This window comes from Anolis sagrei, chromosome 4 (assembly GCF_037176765.1).
Source record: "Anolis sagrei isolate rAnoSag1 chromosome 4, rAnoSag1.mat, whole genome shotgun sequence".
In the NCBI taxonomy this organism is placed as follows: Eukaryota; Metazoa; Chordata; class Lepidosauria; order Squamata; family Dactyloidae; genus Anolis; species Anolis sagrei.
In genome coordinates this window covers 141,764,123-141,783,719 of record NC_090024.1, presented here as the reverse complement: position 1 = coordinate 141,783,719, position 19,597 = coordinate 141,764,123, and the positions used below count along the sequence as shown (strand labels likewise).

At 39.1% G+C, this 19,597-nt stretch overlaps 1 protein-coding gene across 14 annotated transcripts in view; it reads left to right on the top strand.

Moving 5' to 3' along the window:
* The window catches only part of NTNG1 (netrin G1), a 332,462-nt gene that overhangs the window by 138,487 nt on the left and 174,378 nt on the right, over positions 1-19,597 (top strand). For all 14 annotated transcript variants that reach the window (XM_060774037.2, XM_060774039.2, XM_060774036.2 and 11 more), the window contains exon 3: positions 17,023-17,660. In XM_060774037.2, coding sequence (XP_060630020.1) covers positions 17,023-17,660 — 638 coding nt within the window. The remainder of the gene's footprint in view (positions 1-17,022; positions 17,661-19,597) is intronic.

The following is a 19,597-nucleotide window of genomic DNA, read 5'->3' as shown; positions in this document are numbered from 1 at the left end:
GGGGCGGGGCAGCAATGAGACTTTTGGATTGGTCCGCAATCAGCAGATCTTTGTGGCCACCTACTCAGCTTCCAATTGGTTCCTGGGATGCCTGTATAGGCACTCTGCAGGGAAACGGGTCTTTTTAATCCACATCCTGACTCAATATAAATGGCAGTGTAGAACCAGCCATGGTCATATTTTCACACCTCAGGGCAGTTGGTTATGACAAGTACACTTCTGCAGGTTTAAATCCCCAGATACCTCCTTCTCTTTAAAACCAAATCTTCATGTGCCATTATGCTACAGGTGGGTGGGAAAGTGGAGGAAAGCAGGGGAAAGCATCCTGAAGAGGGGGGACACATCTTACCTCAGCAAGGCCCATTTTCTGGGGCAGCTAGCCATCCCCAGCATTTCCTGCTCTTCCGGCTTTCCTCCACTTTCCGCCACTTTCTTCAGTCAGGAGATGGGGAACACCTGTTTCTTGAAAATGGAGTATTCTCTTCATCTTCACACACTTGGAAGATGGATTCCCACAGGTAGCCACCAGAAGTGTCTGTGCATCATGGGATGGCCTCAGTGGAACTTCATATGGCCAGCGTGGGAAAAATGGAGAGAAGACAGGGGAAAGTTAAGGTGGGATAACGTCCATATTTAGGGAATGGGTGTGAGCATTAAGTGTATGCAGAATGATGAGCTACATCCATTGGTGTGACTGCATCCATCATTGTGACCCCCATCTTGTTGATTTTGTCTTGACACCATGCCCAAGAATGTACTAGTTCTTGGGAATTTTTAAGCATACGAAAACAATTGTTGCTGCTGCCATTTGCATGGGCAGGTAGAAAGGTTGGGCATGGGAAGAAATAAGCGAACCCTGCCCTGGCTTAAATTGTGAGCTTTGCCCTTTCTCCCTTTGCATCTGAGAACTTTTAGAGGAATTTTTCCTCCCTCTGAAGAAATTTAGCAAATTGCTCATCTATAATTTTTCTGCCTGCAAATTGTTATGCCTTCATGAGGCCATTTATGCACATTTCATTAGGCTTTTATATATTAATCATTCATAATCAGCATTGGGATATATGGAGCAAGGGGCCACTAAGGCGAAGTACAGAAACAAGGTGCTCATACAGTTAAATACAGTCAGTCTTTCATGTTTTATTATTTGTTTGTTTGTTTACTACACTTTTATCCTGCCCTTTTCAGCCCAAAGACAACTCAGGGCAGCATACAGACCGGCAACATTAGATGCTAAACACACATAAATACATCATTTAAAACAGGTTAAATCACATAATAAAATTCTTAATAAAACAGTTTAAAACTATAAAAATCAATGACTTCTGGGTTAAAATCATGTCCATTTGCATCATTAAGCCATTCCACATTTGTTCACAATACTGAATTATCTGGTTACAGTGAGGTTCCAAAATCTTTCTCTAAGAGCCAGGTTTTCACTCTTTTCCTAAAGGTCAGGATGGAGGGGCCAATCTAATATCTTCAGAAAGGGAGTTTCACAGCCGAGGGGCTTTGACTGAGAAGGCACTGTCTCCCATTCCCACCAAATGCACCTGTTAGGCAGGCGGGACTGTGAGCAGGGCCTCCCCAGATTATCTTAAATTCCTGGAAGGTTCTTAAGGGGAGACACGTTCAGAGAGGTAAGTTGGGCCGGAACCGTTTAGGGCTTTATAGGCTAAAGCCAGCACTTTGACTTGTGCCCGGTAGCAAATTGGGAGCCAGTGGAACTGCCGCAACAGTGGAGTTGTGTGCTCCCTGACCGCCACTCCCATAAGTAGCCTGGCTGACGCCTGCTGGACCAAATTGGATTATTCATAGATTTGATTAATATGGTCTCTAGGAATTTCTAGGTCCTCCAGTATAGCCATATAATCAAATTCAACTGGACGTTGACCATAGAGTCACAGTGGAAATTTCTAGTGAGGCATTATCTCAGTTACAAAAAAAGTGCATAATTATTTGCATTTTTCCTTTTTGATGGTGTCCTGTGATCCTATCTCTAGCAAATGTGGAGGGCTGACTACAAAATAAAATATTTTGTAATATGGTAGATAGGGGACTTCCAGCCTCACTGACAGCCTATGCCCTACTCAGCTGGGAGAAGGCCATTAGTCAGGGACTTACAGCTTTCCAGAAGTCTGGCTTTGTTCCCTCAAAGAATCACATCTTGGAAAAGAAAGAGCTTCCACAGAAATCCATTCAACATGCTTCTCGGGGAATGTGTTGAGAGAGTCTGGGTGGCAGGAAAGCTGTATGAAAGGGATCTTTGTAAAAAGGATTGATTACATATTTTAATGCCCCTGTGATAATCCTCCTTAATGAGCCTAATGCCAAAATGAATGCAGAAAGGGGAGAGCGGTTCTCTTCCTTGTCAAAACAAAGCACATTTTCTCTTCTAGTGACATCTAACAGGCTTCAGCGTAAGCAACTGGGGCTAATTATCTTGTGACCAGCAGGCAGCCTTGAATAGATCTTAGCTGAAGACTTCCCAGAAGCAGCTCTTCAGTGGGACTACATAGGAAAGGGCCTTCAATCCTTTTTTCCCCAAAACAATATTTAAAATATTGCTTAATAATTGAACTGAATGACCTCTAAATACTTTACAAACAATTAGCAAGGGAAATTGTGGGATTTTGGTCTTTCCTCCCCGTTTGCATCATCACATGCCAAATATGTGTTATTTCACAACACATCTGGGAGTGATTTGGGCTGCTATTAATTAACACATTGCTGCTGATAACATTATGATATTATTTTTGCCTCATCACACTTTGGGAAGTCAGCAAGGTAATAAAATATTTTGGCAGATTGCAAGAAAAATCTGTTTTAAATGAGATGAATGTATGATAACACACAAAAGTAACAAACTTCAAGAGGAGGAAGCATACTGCAGAGAGAGACGTCATTCATGAGGTTACATTCTGAGGCAATAGTGAAGGGCAGCAAAGTTTGTAACTTATCGAGAAAAACTGCAACCCTCTTCTTCTTAGTCCTATTTATTTATTTAAAACTTTTGTATCCCGATCTTCTCTACCTCCGTAGAGGGACTCAGAGCGGCTAACGGCTAGTATTCAATGCAAACAATACAATCCAAAACATCGTACATCAACAATAAATTAAAATACATATAGACTAAAATACATAAAAGCCAGTTCGTCAAGATAAAATCATGTCCCACTCAGTCCACATATGTGGTCGATAACTTTAGTCAATCGCCAGTCTCTGCCACCATTCTGGGAATGCCTCATTCCATAGCCAGGATTTCAAGAGGGAGGGGGCAGATCTGATCTCAATCAGGAGAGAGTTCCATAGCCAGGGGGCCACCACAGAAAAGGCCCTGTCTCTCGTCCCCACCTGGCACGATTGTAAAGGTGGTGGGACCGATAGCAGGGCCCCTCCAGAAGATCTTAACAGCCTTGATGTTTCATAGGGGAGAATACGTTCGGATAGGTAAACTAATAACTAATTAATTAACAGACTGAGTATCTCTTATCTGAAATGCTTGGGACTTTAAGTATTTTGGCTGGGTTGTTTGTTTGTTTTTTTTGGTGGGGGGGGGGAGATTTGAAATCCCATTGCTTGAATATGGATACATAATGCGATACTGTGGAGATAGGATCCAAGTCTAAACATGAAACTGATTTAAGTTTTGTGTATATCTTACATAGCCTGAAGGTAATTTTAAACAATACTTTAAATAATTTTGTGCATGAAACAAAGTGTGTACATCAAACCATTAGAACAAGCACTATTATGTTTAGATTACAGACACTGTCCAAAATTTGTTAATTCCAGATGTCAGAAGTTCGGAAACTTAGATTGCTGGAGTAAAAACTGGATATGGTTCCACTTCCTACACTTTTATATCAATAGCAATTTCAGCAGGTGTTACTTGTTGTTTGCTGGGTGACAAGCAAACAGCACCAACTGACATTCTCCCTTCTCCTCCATTATTATTAAACATAAAGGAACTGTCTCCAGTTTTCAATCTGGTAACCCTAGTAGGGAAGTCGAGAGTGCCACATTTATTTTTTCATGTCTAAACACAAAGAAAGGCACCATCAGTTGTGAAGTGGTGGCTGAAATTCATGCATGCTTGCCTGAAAAAATTGAATTACAGTCACTTTATTAATTCAAAATTAATTCAGAGCATGAATGCCAGCATTTATCAAATGTGTGATGCTGCCTACCTATGTGAAATGCGTGCTAATTAAGCATGGCTATTCACAAATGCATGTACTCACACTCAACATTTGTTCGCATTGGCTGGGGCTTCCTTGTCCAAATAATCCAGTAAGGGCCATATACACACACAACCATTATGGAAACAGCCTCCCCATGGCAGCTGTTTCACTTCAAGTGCCCAGGAGCTTGCCCAGCAATTAACGTTTTAACAGGGGCCATATTTTTAAGGGGAGAAAGGCTAGCTGGATTCTATTGAAGCCAGAATGTGGGCAGAGGAATCTTTAACCTCCTTTCTAGTGAGAGCAGCTACTGATGCATTGGCAGAGCCTTTCCTTTATACATCCCAGCTGCTCAGTCTTGTTTGTGTCTTGGCTTTTGTACATCAGTAAGCAGCTGAGAAGTATAAGGAGAGAGGTCTACCCTAGATTCTGTTGATGTTCACACAGAGAGACAGGGGTTATATGGAAGGGCCTTCACTTATGTCTTCATTCAGTTTTAAAAACTCTACAGTTCTTTCTATCCTTTATGTGACAAAAATATGTAGATGTTAGTAAATGAACTAAAACATTTTCATTTCCCTATGAATACTGTCCAAAGCCATTCCTGGCAGCAGTTCCCAACAGGAGAGAAATTCATTGTACTGTCTTGCCATAGAGGTGTTTGAAATGAACCACTTCTTAAACATGCACCCTTAACTCAGCATTAACATTTGAAAATTTTGTCTTAAAATGCACAGGGATTTAAAACCATGCTTTTGAGAGTTAAGCATTCAAACTCCAGTCCTGGAAAGTCAAATATTTCTGGTAAAATTTCTTCCACTTTGGAATGTCTTCGCATTTTGTAAAGCAAACAAACAAGCCTCATATTCTTTTCCTCTCAATCATCATTAAATCATTAACTTCTAAAAACAGCATTTAGAGCTATGACACCAAGTAGACTACATTGATGGATTTATTTTGCTTTATCAGTAGTCGTTTAGGCAGGAGTCTCATTTGGAGTGATCTGCTTACTGAGCAGTTTCAATAATGTTGTGTTATTGAAATGAGAATGAGTATCCAGGTGAAGGACACAGCTGTTCTTTGGATTAGCTCTGCTCTGTGTATACTAAGATTTTAGGATAACTGTCTTACTCTTAGGCAAAAAGAGATGGCTGCTTCATTAAGCCCAGATTGGGGATCATTGATGCCAGTTCCTCATTCCTAAATTGTTCCCTATTTTCCTGCTCTAATAACCTAGTGATAACATCTGATGACAAAAAGGTTAAATGATAGGTGATCAAACTATCATGCTAAACAGCATATGAAAATATTATTTTAAAATGTATTTATTGATTTCTGTAATATTCTTTACTAGTGTGAGAAACCAGATGGCTTACGACAAATGAAAACAAACTACAGTTAAAACCTGTTGTAAGTAAAAGTGTAAGCAGTGATTTTAAACCTCCAAAGATTCATGCTTTTCTTGAACCTCATCATGCTCTAGTACTGCTGATGATTCGAGTACATCTAACATGGGACCATCCATGAAAAAGGTCCAAAAATTTTACTTGGTCTAGAGCTCAATAGCGAGGATACGTGCTTATATTAGTTAGTGGGTAACAGAAATATAACCGAAAACCTGAGATTCTGGATCCAAGATACTTAGGATGGTGCTTTCTTCGATATAAACCATCTCATTAATAGATCATTAAAAAAATCTGATGTTTGCTTTGAAAAATAAAAAATAAAGATAACAATACAGTGCGCGCACTCCCTTAAAAAGGTTCTCCCACAAATAATCATCAAATGCCTGCTTAAATAAAAAGTTAACAATTTAAACATTTTATGCACTGATTTTGAGCAGAGCATCATATCATTCCCTTCCTATTCCATGCCTTCTCACACTGTCAACCTGTTCTCTGGACATTCACCTCTTCCTGCCGACCTTTCTCCCTCCCTGTTTCACTTGTGTATGGCAAACTGCAGAGTTAAAAGTTTGTCATATCTTATAGTTAAGTTAGGAAAAATCCATAGAATCAGCCATTGATTCGGTGGATGGGGGTTGAGCACTTGGGGGTGGCATCTGGGGGAGGCATGTGGGGGATGGGCAAGTGGGTCAGTGGGGAACAAGTGAGTGGGAGTGGGAGATGGTGCACATGCCAGGAGAGAAGGCACTGTATGCCCCTTCTGGCACACATGCCATAGGTTTGCTACCACTGCCCTAGGGGTTAATGCCACTTGCTCAGAGACCATTGGAAAGACCATCCCATTTCCTTCCAATCAACTGGTTAATATGATTGAGCTTTTCCTGCCTGCTAGGAAACAGGTCATGTTTAAGGAGACACAGCGGCTTGCAATCCATTTAACTTCATAAAACAAGCTGTCTCCCAGCACTGAGAGACTGGTGCGTAGTATCGGAATAGGTTTAGTTTTCAGCATGAAGAATCACAACAGATCTGTGTTCAGGGATTCTTGACTGTGCTTTAGGAGAGCAAAGCTTGCTATCAGATTGGTTTAATATAAATGTCTCCAACTTGCTGCTCAATATTTTTGATTTCATACATTTTGATAGCCCTGACCACCAGTTAAAGCATCTTTGTATAAAGGCATGTGCATACAGACTTGTACCAAAGAAAGAGAGAGAAAAACTTACTGGTTATCTAGACAAAGCACATGTTGGCAGTTTTTGAAGCTTCTCTCATTTGCTGATTTAATTTCAAAGCAAGGTGTGATTCATATATCCTGATCTTTTTATATAAAGTGCACATTTACATTTATTTCAACAGAGCTGGCAATATTTGACTTTTCATTTTCATTTTGGGTGGGTGGATGGGAAAAGCTGTATGCAAAGAGTCTCTAAATATATTGAATTCCCACCCCCCTACGCATAACCACTTGTGCTTGTTAGCAATCTCACTTGTAATCTTTATTGCCTTCAACTCCTCTGTGCATCATTGAATGTGAAAGAGGTGTAGAAATCACTTTATTGAGCAATGGCAGCTGGTGGCTTCCAGAACTGGTGAGTCCAACCTAGGTTTTGATCTGAACTTTTAAAGGAGCTATGGATTTGCTGAACCTATTTTGTAAGCTCAGCACCATAGAGAGCTCCTGTAAATTTTAGGCAAAAATCAAAAGCAGTGCTCTTATAAGGTGTAAACTTGTACTTGTTTGTGCTTGCAAGAAGAAATCATTTCAGCCACATTGTCTCCACTCCATGAGAATATGTGATTTTCAAACAATATTTGTTCTTTGGGATTTCATTTGAGAAGATTTATTCATATAAAATAAATGTATTGCCGTTCCTTCGGATTGAAGTTGTGATTGAGTCAGAAAATATACTGTGCAACAATCCATGTTTTTGTGCAGAAAACTATATATTTCTATCTGTTGCTTTTTGTAAATGAAATCTATTTTCTGTCTCAAATATTTATTTTCTGCACAGAAATCAACAATACTTATTCAATATCTTGTTGAAGGCTTTCATGGCCAGAATCACTGGTTGCTGTGAGTTTTCTAGGCTGCATGGCCATGCTCCAGAAGCATTCTCTCCTGACCTTTCACCCACATCTATGGCAGGCATCCTCAGAAGTTGTGAGAGAATGCAATATATTTAGAGACTCTTTGCATACAGCTTTTCCCATCCACCCACCCAAACCACACAACCTCTGTGAATGCCTGCCATAGATGTGGGTGAAACGTTAGAAGAAAACAGTTCTGGAATATAGCCATATAGCCCGGAAAACTAACAGCAACCCAATACTTATTCAAATTACATACATTTTAACAAACTGCATGCCCTTTGATATAAATCTTGTTTGCATTATTCCCACAAGCACATGGATCTGTAGTAGTGAAATTTACATAAAACTGCAAATGTATATAAATCACAAAAATATTCTGATTTGTTCACATAAAACATGTGTAGGAGAAAAAACGTTTCTGTACAACCCCCCCCCCCCCCCACATATTTTTTGCACAGAAGACCATGTACTTTGTGCAAAAGTATTGCTTCCTATGGAAAAAAAATCATTTTCTTCCCTCAAACAGATGTTTTGCTCAGAAAAAAATTCCATTGCCCAAACATTATGACATTGATTAGTCCTGATAAGTAATAATAGTGTCATAGAATCAATAGTATTTACCTATGTGTTGATTCAACATTCAACAATTGGTTGAATGAATTTACTCTAGTTGGGATCAACTAATAGGATGCCAACTTTTGTGTTTTTGTGCAACCAAGTCCCAAAGTTGAAAAGATCTCATGGCTGTTTCCCCTGTTTCATAATGAAGTGTTTTGATCATTGTTACATCCTTTTTTCTTGATGGTATGAATATCAACACTTTTCTTTAATACTACCTACTATTGCTACAGCAGGCAATTAGGAAAATGATTAAACAAGGGCAGAGCTACACAAAGTGAACTTCCATCTCATTCTGCTTCTCTTTCGCAGAATGATTGCTTGATGAATTGGATTAGGGATGGAAGAAAACTTCATTGGACCCAGCAGGCTCAATAAAGGTTCATTCACACAGAGACACCTGTATCCATCAGTATGTTGTGGAAAAATGTGAAGAATTTCAATATGCATATATGGGAAAAAATATGTAGAAAGGTACTTTGATTAATGGGAAAATAGGTAAAATTTGAAAATAAATGTAATCTAAGAAAAACACATTTTTAAAATTTGCTTGAATTTCACTATGGGAAAAAATATCAATTATTCCTACCAGCAGAAAACAAAAATAGTAATAAGTATAGGTGTAATCTCAAGAAACATAATGAAGTTATTACTTTGATGCTCCCAGCCTTAATTTGAACACAACTTCTGTAACAGATATTATTCCAGATTATAATTAATTCTAGATTCTGTTAGCATAATTTCCTTTTTAGGCCTTATTCCATTTAATTTAATTATCTAAAAATGTATTAGCTTATGATCTATACATATGGATTTATGGGAAATATTTAGTTAGAGTGCATTCCTTTTCAGATCTACACCCCATTAACTTTAACAAGGCTTATTTCCAGCTAAGTGAAAATACAACTGTATTCCTAAAGACTTTTAAAGTATTCATTACTGTCCAAGAATTATCTATCTTATTTACTCAGTGTGGCCAGTTCAGATTTCTTATATCAATATTCATTGCTTATTTTTCTACTGAGAAAATATTTATTGAGATGGTGAATGCTGTGTATGCTATTATTGTTTTGGTGCCATAAGGTGTGATGAGACAGTTTTTGCAATCTTTATCAAGTTCCAATATTCTAAGTTCTGATAATTCTACTAAGACTAAACCATCACATTGTGTCTGGATTGTACACATTTAGTAAGTGAGTACCCTACAGGATGAATGTTTCTACTACTTTGGTAACAGAAAAGAGGGGCTCTTTCACACTATATAATTATAGCACTATGATGAACGATCTTTATCTGTTCACATGTAACTTGCATTTTTGAAAAGTATTGATTTATTTATTGAATGCATACGGCACATTTCTTCACGACTTGGATTCATGATAATCAGTAGTAACAATGCTATTGTTACTGCAAAGACCGGAAGAACTATTTCTATTCCCAATACACTTTTCTATGGCTATCAAAAGTAATTTCTCACCAATACACCTTCTCTTTGCTACCTGGGCTAGAATTGCACAATTATATGTTTCAATGAGAAAAATGCTATACATTCCTACATATGCATGGTCCAAAGTGAGTACCGTTTACAACATTATAGCTGATTCCTAATCCCAGGGTTTGTCTGCACAAGCATTAAAACCCAGACTTAATCTGAGTTAGCTCCTGGCTGTCCTCCACTTCTGGTGAGTATTGCAAGTTAATCTGATTTTGCCTCATTTTAGTAAAAGTTGGACTGGCCCCACATTTACCAGCCAGGAGCCTATTTTCAGTATACAGTCATAACATGATGATTACATTTTAACTGCCATAGTAAAATTCTGTGGAATCCTGAAATTTGTAATTTGCAGCATTAGATGAATGTTTGAGAATTCTGGCTGCCTCTCTGCAAACCCTTGGAAGCATAGCAGTTAAAGTGGAATAATGGCGCTATAATTGTACGATATGAATGGGCCCCAGATGAGATGTAGTTCTAAGTAAACGAGTGTAGGATTGTACTGTAGTCCCAGATAACATGACTGGAAATTGGAAAAATTTTAACTCTGCTGCATGGTATACTTAAGGCTTTAAAGCTTGGGATTTCTCCCTCTGCAGTGCTAAAATCTTTTGTTTGGAAGATAAACAGATATAACTATCCCCAGTAGCAAGACTCTTTCCCCCTCTCTATTACATAGAGACCAAATATCATATCACTGCCATTGCTCTGATGCTAGTACAAATAGAATTGCAACTAAAACAGAGTGCAGTGTTTAGTAAAGTTGTTTCTTTACTTAGAATATTTATATCTACTCTTCAGCTAGAAAGGCTCTCAGAGTAGTTTATGTATCAGTAAAAGCAAGGCTGTAAAAAGCATATTGACTAGAGAAGTCATGAGTAAGAGAAATCCCTCTGGAGAAAGGCAGAGCTAGTTAATTTTTTTTCTTTCTTTTGTGAGGCAGGGAGGGAGTTGGTATGGATAAATATCTTACCAAGTGACCAAGGGAGAAACCACTAATGGATATGTGCATCACACAATGGGAATGACTGAACAGCTTTAAAGCCCTAAGGTTAAGAGATGGGAAGAAATATAATAGTAATTATACATGGTGGGAAAACAAGAATATTAATTATGCAGAGGATTATTATTCCATCTAGATGTTCACTCAAACTCTCAATAATTAAATTAGATTTTTTGCCATCCATTTTCTTAAATAGTATTTACCTCATTACTACTAATATTTGGTTCCTCAAGTATACACAGTTATTGATGGCTACAACCATGTTTTCTAGAAATAATAATAATAATAATAATAATAATAATCTTTATTTATATACTGCTCCATCTCCCCAAGGGGACTCAAAGCGGTTCCCAAGTAATATCACAAAACATACAGAGTAAAAACAACATAACCATAAGATTAACAAACAAAATATAAACATAAAAATTGTCACCATAACACACATATATTAAAAGTAATCCTGCCTGTTCAAGGCAATTAAAAATTTAAAAGGCCGGGCCAAGATTTGTACAAGCCCAAAAATTCTAGGGGGCCCGGGAATTAAGTGCAATGCTGTAGCAGTCAACAATAATATTAGGTCTGTGGCTGTCCATTCCAGGGCCGATTAGAGGAAATAATCTGGGTAACTGGTAGGAAGAATACGGCCATATTAGACAATGTGTGGGACTGAGTTAGAACTGGTCGTTTTCAAAGGCTTGTTGAAACCACCAGGTCTTCAAGCTCTTACGAAAGGAGGGGAGGGATGGGGCCTGTCTTATTTACTTTGGAAGGGCGTTCCAGAGATGGGGGGCCACCACTGAGAAGGGCCTCTCTCTCGTCCCCACCAACTGCGCTTGAGACGGTAGTGGGGCCGAGAGGAGGGCTTCCCAAGATCTTAGAGCTCACGCCGGTTCATAGAAAGGAGATGCGACCACAGAGATGGGGGGGGGGGGGCTGAACCGTTTAGGGCTTTATAGGTCATGACCTGCACCTTGAATTTGGCTCGGCAACTTATCAGCAGCCAATGAAGCTGTTGTATTGTCAAGATTTTAGGATGTTCCACAGATGAGGTCCATTGATGCTTTTTCCTATGAAAAATAATTACTATCATTTTGTTTTCATCCCACTTCTCTAAACATAAATACACACCAAACAGTAAAGATCATAAAAAGAAATATGGGAAATCATGGCAGGAATTAGCAGTGCAGTGAAAAGCAACACATAAGCAAAAACAACAGGATGAAGTTATTAAAAATGCAGGCAAAATTTTCAATCAAAGGAAAGTCAGAATAGTTACCATTAAAATAAATCTCATGGGTAAGTCCCGAGGAGGAAGTGATTCTTCAAAATGGAAAAGCACTTCCTCCACAAAAGTGCTTTGTGATATTGTATCATCTGTTGCTGATCATGTGTACAGATCAAAACCAGCACTTTTAACGTGACTCAGAAATAAATTGGAAGATTGTTTCAAGGCCAAATTGAAAGTTGTTCAAGACCAATAACACATACTGATAACATACTGGCCACTGCTTTCTGCTCTAACTGTAAGTTCCAAATGCCTTCTAAGGGGAGCTCCATAAATAATACGTTCCTGGGCAAGTGCAGATGTCAACTGTACAAGCACAATGATGTCCAAAATACACCATATGTTGGATGAAATAAGAACACAACTTTAATGGTTACAGCTTATCAGGGTTGGCGCACCTGCTGGGTCATGGATCCCCTTTTCATGTGGCATGCTTATCATAATGTATTATCATCTCACTTCCCAAGACAGCTGTTGGTCTGTTTCAGGATATGTGAATTTCTGAGGCTGTGTGTGTGTGCCCCCAGCTGGGCAAGCACTGACTCACTGCATCATGGAGCCAGGGTTCCCTTATTGAAACCCTTCCGTTTGCCAATACCCATAGGCACTGACCCTGAATTTGACTCCAGGATGCATACCAAGCACCCAGCCCATAGTTGTGAAAAATTATGAAATGCCAGGAGAAGAGAACGGGCTGGAGATCCAGTTGACATTAGCCGTCTCCACTCCTTACAACTGGCTATTTATACTCTCTGTAGTAAACCAGAATCGTTTTTATAAGCATGGGACTTCACACAAAGGGATGGTTCAGCTTCACAAGGACTTATTGGGGACTACTATATACTCTCCAGCAGTCTTCCTTCCATCCTCCTGGGAACAATGGCACCCAGACATTTTGCATGATTTTTACAGCAGTATAAATGAATGGTTGTTCAGACATGGATCCTGCTTACCTGGCTGAACAAGTTATCAGCTGACCAATAGTGCATTTGTCATGTCTAGATTTAGCCTGGATTGTTTTCTCCCATCAAATCCTTCCCTGCAGTCAAACTTCCACAGCTTCCTAGACACCAACTGAAAAAGAAAGGTGAATGTCAACAGTGAAGTGATGACACCAACCTCCAAACTCCACAAGGTCAAGCACCAGAAATCCACCTATACCTTCTGAGAATGCTCAACTAAATAGGACCTGTACCACCACCCTAAAATGTTTTGGGATGATCTTGCAAAGTGGTTAGTGAAACTGTTCTGGAATAGTATATTTTATGGATCCATTTGTAAGACCGTTTTGGACCAGAAGCTCCAAAAATAGCACCATAACTCTTGCAGACATTTTTCTCCATCCCAAGACATTCAGCACCCCCCTCCCCCGCCCCTCGGGGTATCTTCTTTTTGTCATGGAAGAACTGTTATGCTGATTTATCAAGGTCATGAGACTGTGCTTTTTCTCCTCATCATGTACAGTATTCTGACTAGTCTGCAACATCCAGTAAGCCCTGCTGGCCATCTCAGAGTTTTGAAAATTACTTTTGGGGACTATAGCACCCATGCCATCTGTGGTATTCTGGGAATGGCAGTCCGAACAACAGATTTTCCAGACTCTGAACATGCCCACAATATTTATTCCATGTGATTTCATGCCACTCCTTTTAAAACCACAGTGATATCAGGGTTTCCTGGTAAAGCTTTGCCTCTTCTCTGTTTGCCACTAAAACAGTATTTAACTGCAACAGCATGTCACCATTTGCAATCCATTGGACTTGGGCTGCCAGGAAATGAATTTATAGATGGACGGCTTAGCAGACATGATTTTGTGTCCATTGTAATACTCCTGAAATAGTGTATTCAGGCTATCCCAGCCTGCAAACAAGATAGCCTTTTGGAGATAAGGCAAAGGTGGCGGCACTTGAGTTAATGCATGAAAAGGTCAAGAAGAGAATAATTCACTTTCACCTTGCCACAGAGGGAAAGCTGCTGTGAAAGCTGCCCATTTATTGGCAAGATTATATATAAACACAGAGTTCATATCTTCAGCCTCCACCTCGGCAGACGTCCAGCCAGAGCTCTTGTCATCACCTACCTACCTAATCAAGTAGTGGATTATCTTGTCCTGATAAATTGGAGCCAGCATCTACTGGGGGGGGGGGGGGGGGAGGAAGAGGGGAGAAGGAGGGTGAGAGGGGGGAAGGGAGAGCGAGAAAGAAAGAAATAAGTCTTAGATGAAGTACTTTGCTAGCCTGTAGCTAACAGGGTAGCAGATGTCTGGATCAAGCCCCTGAGCTTGTATTGTGGAACGCAAGAGAATGATTTGTGGTGAACGGTGTAAATGCCTTCAAAGGAAGACATCGCTAAACAGGCACACAGTTAAGCGTGATATATTTGAGTCCAGGGGATAAAGGGGAACCAAACTACTTTAATGGGTATTGTTTCCTAGAGGAATGTGCACAGTTTCTGTATGGTTGATTTGAACTCATTTGCCCTAGCAGGGACCATTTTTATGAACTGCGCTCTTGAGCAATGTGCCGACGTTTAAAAAAAAAAGGAAAAGGAAACACGGCACTGCTGAGCATCTTTTTAAAAAAAGAATCAAGAGCTACGGAGCTGTTAGGATGCTGATTCATTGTTCTCGAGGCTTTGTGGGTTGATTACTGGCAACTTATTCAGGGTAAATAAAACTATTTTTTTCCTCTTAAACCCCACCGAGACAAACATTAGCATTTGCTAAGCACACAACAGCATGGAAAGGATTTATTTAAGCAAAAGATAAAGCAGGAGAATTCCCATTCTGATCAAATAAATCAGGCCGTTTATTTCAGAATCGCTTTCAGAAACAATAAAAAGGTGGTTGTGAAATGATTTGCCACATGTACAATATAGCGCTATTAATGCAAGACTGGGGATATTACAGAAAATAAATGTTGAGTATCTAAAGCTAGTATTACTATTGTTTTAACTGAATGTGAACTTGGTGTACATTTATGTTCCCCTTTCATTAAAAAAAACTTTTAAATTCTGTATTATGTAACAAGAGGCATCTTTTGTGTCATATGTGCTGGAAAGGTAGGGTTTAGATAGTAAATAAATAATTACTTCATTTGTTTTTGACACTACTAAAATCCTGTCTAAACAAAGAGGGCATCTCAGTAGCCAAATCAAATCAAAGAGACATCAATTCAGCTGCATTAAATTGCACTTTTCACCTATCATGGAGAAGGCAGCCAAAAAAATATATCACCCTCACAAAGGACAAAAGAGAATTCTGATTTGCATAAAATTTGAATATGCTAATATATGTTGTAGGTGTAACTTGAGAAGCAATGAGCATAATTGAAATGAAACTGTACTTCATATAATTGTGGAAATTGCAACCAGATGACTTGTCTACTATCTCAATTTGCTTTCCAGGTACTAGGTGTTCATGACAGGAGTAGGAGAACCAATTTTCTTCCAAAGGATCTATGATTAGGGCCTCGAAACTATTAGGGTAAACGTGTCCTTTAAAAAAAAAAGGAAACTCAGTAAAGAATTTCACCAGTCTCACCTCCACAAACATTATTTTTTTTACATCACCACATTTTTTTTCATTTCTTCATAATGAGTTAAGAAAAGGAAATCAAGACCAGAATTGTAATTACTTGTACTGTACAAAGCATTTTATAAAAACCTCTTGCATAATGTTTTGGAAAAATTTTGGGGCTGTGAATATTGAAAATTTTGTTGTAAATGTTTTGTTCAGTACAACACCCATAGGGGATACATTTCTGCATGGATGTACAAAATAGCAATCAGTGTTGAAATTCGGGAATTCTGGGATCATACTGGAAGGTCACACTGGACGACCTAAATAGGACAGATTTTGTTGAATGTGGTTAAATGAAACTGCATATTGCATCTATGGGGATGGGTGTTTTGCTGTATTTCATAATCCATTTTCCCATTTTTCTGGAGACAAAAGTTTGGTGGGCCTTCAAATCTCTAGATATATGAGGTTAAAAAAACTGCCATAGGACCATTATATAGTGGATTCAGAGAGCTAGAGAAATAGTTTGATTTTACTGGTCTACAATAAAATTAGTTTAAACAATAATTACAAAAAATTAAAAGTTTTAAAATATATTTAATAATTTCACAATTTTATAAAAGATACTGTAAAGTCAGATAAAACAATCATGAATAATTTTCAGTCTAGATACATTCAGTTTGGCCCAATATCCTTAATAAAAAATCATATTTTAACTTGGCACCAGAGTAATTCCAATGTTAATGCCAATCAGTTCTTCAGAGAGAAGGAAATCCAAAACTAGAGTTCCATTACAACAAAGGTCCTCTCACAATGTATTTCTCCTATTACTGAGTCACAAAGAAGGACCTCTCCAATAGATTTCAGTTCTCAGGCAGGCATATAAAAGGAAGAAGGTATTCCCTCAAGTAAGGACTTTAAATTTTATTCCTCTTCCTCCTTTTCCGCACTACAGTTGATCTAATCTAAATTAAAGGTCTCTCCAAAACAGAAATGTCAGGAGAACCATTGATCATCTGCACTGAGCAACTATAGCAGTTTGACACCACTTTGCACCATAGCTCCATCCTATGAAATCTTGGGATTTGTAGTTTGTTTTGGCACCAGATCTCTCTGTGCCCATCCCAAAATTCCTTTGAGTCATGGCAGTTGATGTGGTGTCAAACTGCTATAATTTTAAAGAGTGGATATAATCATAGATCTCTCATCTGGCTCTGTGGGTGCAAATGTTTCCTCAGAGCAAGCACCTAGTTATTTTCCATTAGTTCTGTGTTAAATAGTGTCTCCAATGATCCAAACTGTTTTTGGATCAGACATACAACCTTTAGGTTAAATTTAAGATGAAACCCATTGCGATGACTTATGAAATCAACTGCACTCCCCAGATCCCTTCTCACAGTTGTTTTTTCCCCCTTCTTTCTAGGGGAATCCCTACATGTGCAATGAGTGCGATGCAACCATTGACGAACTGGCACATCCACCCGAACTGATGTTTGATGCCGAAGGAAGGCATCCCTACACCTTTTGGCAGTCTACCACTTGGAAGGGTTACCCAAAGCCTCTCCAGGTGAACATCACCCTTTATTGGAACAAAACCATTGAGCTAACAGACAACATTGTCATCACCTTTGAATCTGGCCGCCCGGACCTAATGATCCTGGAGAAGTCTCTCGACTATGGTCGGACGTGGCAGCCGTACCAGTACTATGCTACCGACTGTTTAGATGCTTTCAACATGGAACCAAAATCAGTGAGGGATTTAACCCAACAGACAGTCCTAGAAATCATTTGCACAGAAGAATATTCTACGGGGTACATGGCAAACAGTAAAATCCTCCACTTTGAGATTAAAGATAGATTTGCCCTATTTGCTGGGGCACGGCTACACAATATGGCTTCTCTCTATGGGCAGCTCGACACAACCAAGAACCTAAGAGATTTCTTTACTATCACAGACTTGAGGATAAGACTACTCAGGCCAGCAACAGGGGAAATATATGTGGATCCGCATCATTTGACACGCTACTTTTATGCCATCTCAGACATAAGAGTAGTTGGAAGGTAAGAGAAAATAAGCAACTGCGTATACAGTTGCACTGAAATGGTGATGTTAATGTTCTGTGCACCCACACTAAATATAGCTGCAATTTTCATTGTTATTTCAAATGTTAACCACTGTGTGGAAATCTTCACAAGCATCTGTGACCACAATTTGATTATTTTGTAATACATTTTTCTAGTTCCATCCTATTTCTTTGTTGGGCAGATTGTCTAGGGCTGATGAGTTCAACCTTTGGACAACCAAAGCTCCCTCAGCTGTTGGTGAGATGATAATCAAAGATATTATTTGGGTGTCCACAGAAATGTAGCTTGATAGGCACCAGATCTTTAATTTACAATTGAATTGTCTTTAACAGAAACATTGACCTAGCTTAATTGGCAAAAAATGGAAGCAAATTCTCTGATATGGGATATGAGGTTGTAAATTAGTTTCCTCCAGTGCTAGTAATATCTGTGTATTCATGATCAAATATTGGGGCCTTGGGGAAGACCATTTTGTTACAAACATGACCTGTTTCTACAGGTTGGTTGTCTTCCAATAAATTGAAATTCTCCATTACATAAAAGGGAGTGACAGGCCTTCTTCAATGAACCAATACAAAAAGAGTGAAAATGGTTTCTAATTGATTATTTAAGGGGGAACAGATATGTGAATAGTAGGCATGGGTGATTTCATTCGAAGTTGGAACTAAAGTCAGAAGTTTCAGACTTCTGAACTGGGTTCCGAAGCGAATTAGCAAGTCAGAGGTCCCTTTTAGATTCGAATCAACCTGAGCCATTGAAATCAATGGCTTTGGAAGTCGATTCAGATGTCTGACTAAGCTTTTTAGGTGAAAGTAAGCCTGCTGGGAGGTGCATCTTAAAGTGCTTGCCTCCCAGCCAATTAGGGCTTATGTTTGAAAAGGGGAGGGGTTATCAGCATTTGGCAGCCATTGCTACTTATGAGTATTAGCTCATGGCTTGCTGGCTCATTGCAGAGCAGGGAAGGGATGGGGTGGTTGGTTGTTTTTTTCTGCTGCTGCCTGGCTGGCTGTGTGGAAGGGGAGGCAATAGGCATTGCAGCCCAGACACAGCAGGTTGGAGAGGAGGAGAAGGGGGAGAAGGAAGAAAAGCTTTGGGGAAAGAAAGAGGGAGAAAGAAGGTTGAAGAAAACATTTGGGAGGAGGGAGAGAGAAAAAAATTGAGAGAAAAGAGAAAGCCTTTGAGTGCTGGGTTTTTTCTTGGGGTTCAAACATCCTGCCTTTTGCCTTAGCTTGTTGCTTGTGTTTTATAACATATCCCATTAGTCCTACTGAACCTCTTTAGCCCTGTGGTGTGCCTTCCTTAAGCCTGGGGAAAGGCATCCAAGTTACTTTTTGGTGGGTTTATCAGCCTGCCTTTTGCCATAGCTTGTTACTTGTGTTTTATAACATATCCCATATGAATTAGAGAAAATAAACTTCTTTTGAAAAACATTAAAACATTTACTAAAAATTGGTAGATGTCTGAATGTCTGATAGTTGAGGGAGAGATCCCCTGTTGTCTTATGACATTCCCTTAAAAAAAATCAAGGAGGTAGATTTTTATTTATTTAAAAAAATTATTTCCTAAATTCTTTAAAAACTTCTCAAACTCAGTTGATCATTGGAACATTCTGAAATTTGGTATGCTTACAGAGGACGATGTGTTCTACCACTGTAGCAAATTTCATCAGAATTGGTCAAAAATGAGGGAGGGAGAAGCCCCTGAAGTTTCCCCAGTGCTCTTTTTACCTATTGAGCATGTGCGTCTGCATTGATTTGAAAGTTTAGGAGAGTTCAGAATTTTTGGGGGGGAAATGTGGAAGTGACTTTAGAATTGAATCACCTGCACCCCCTACTTTTGAATACAGTTTAGAACCAATTTTTTTATTGCCCATGCCTTGTGAACAGACATGTAAACACATCAAGGCAGGGTAT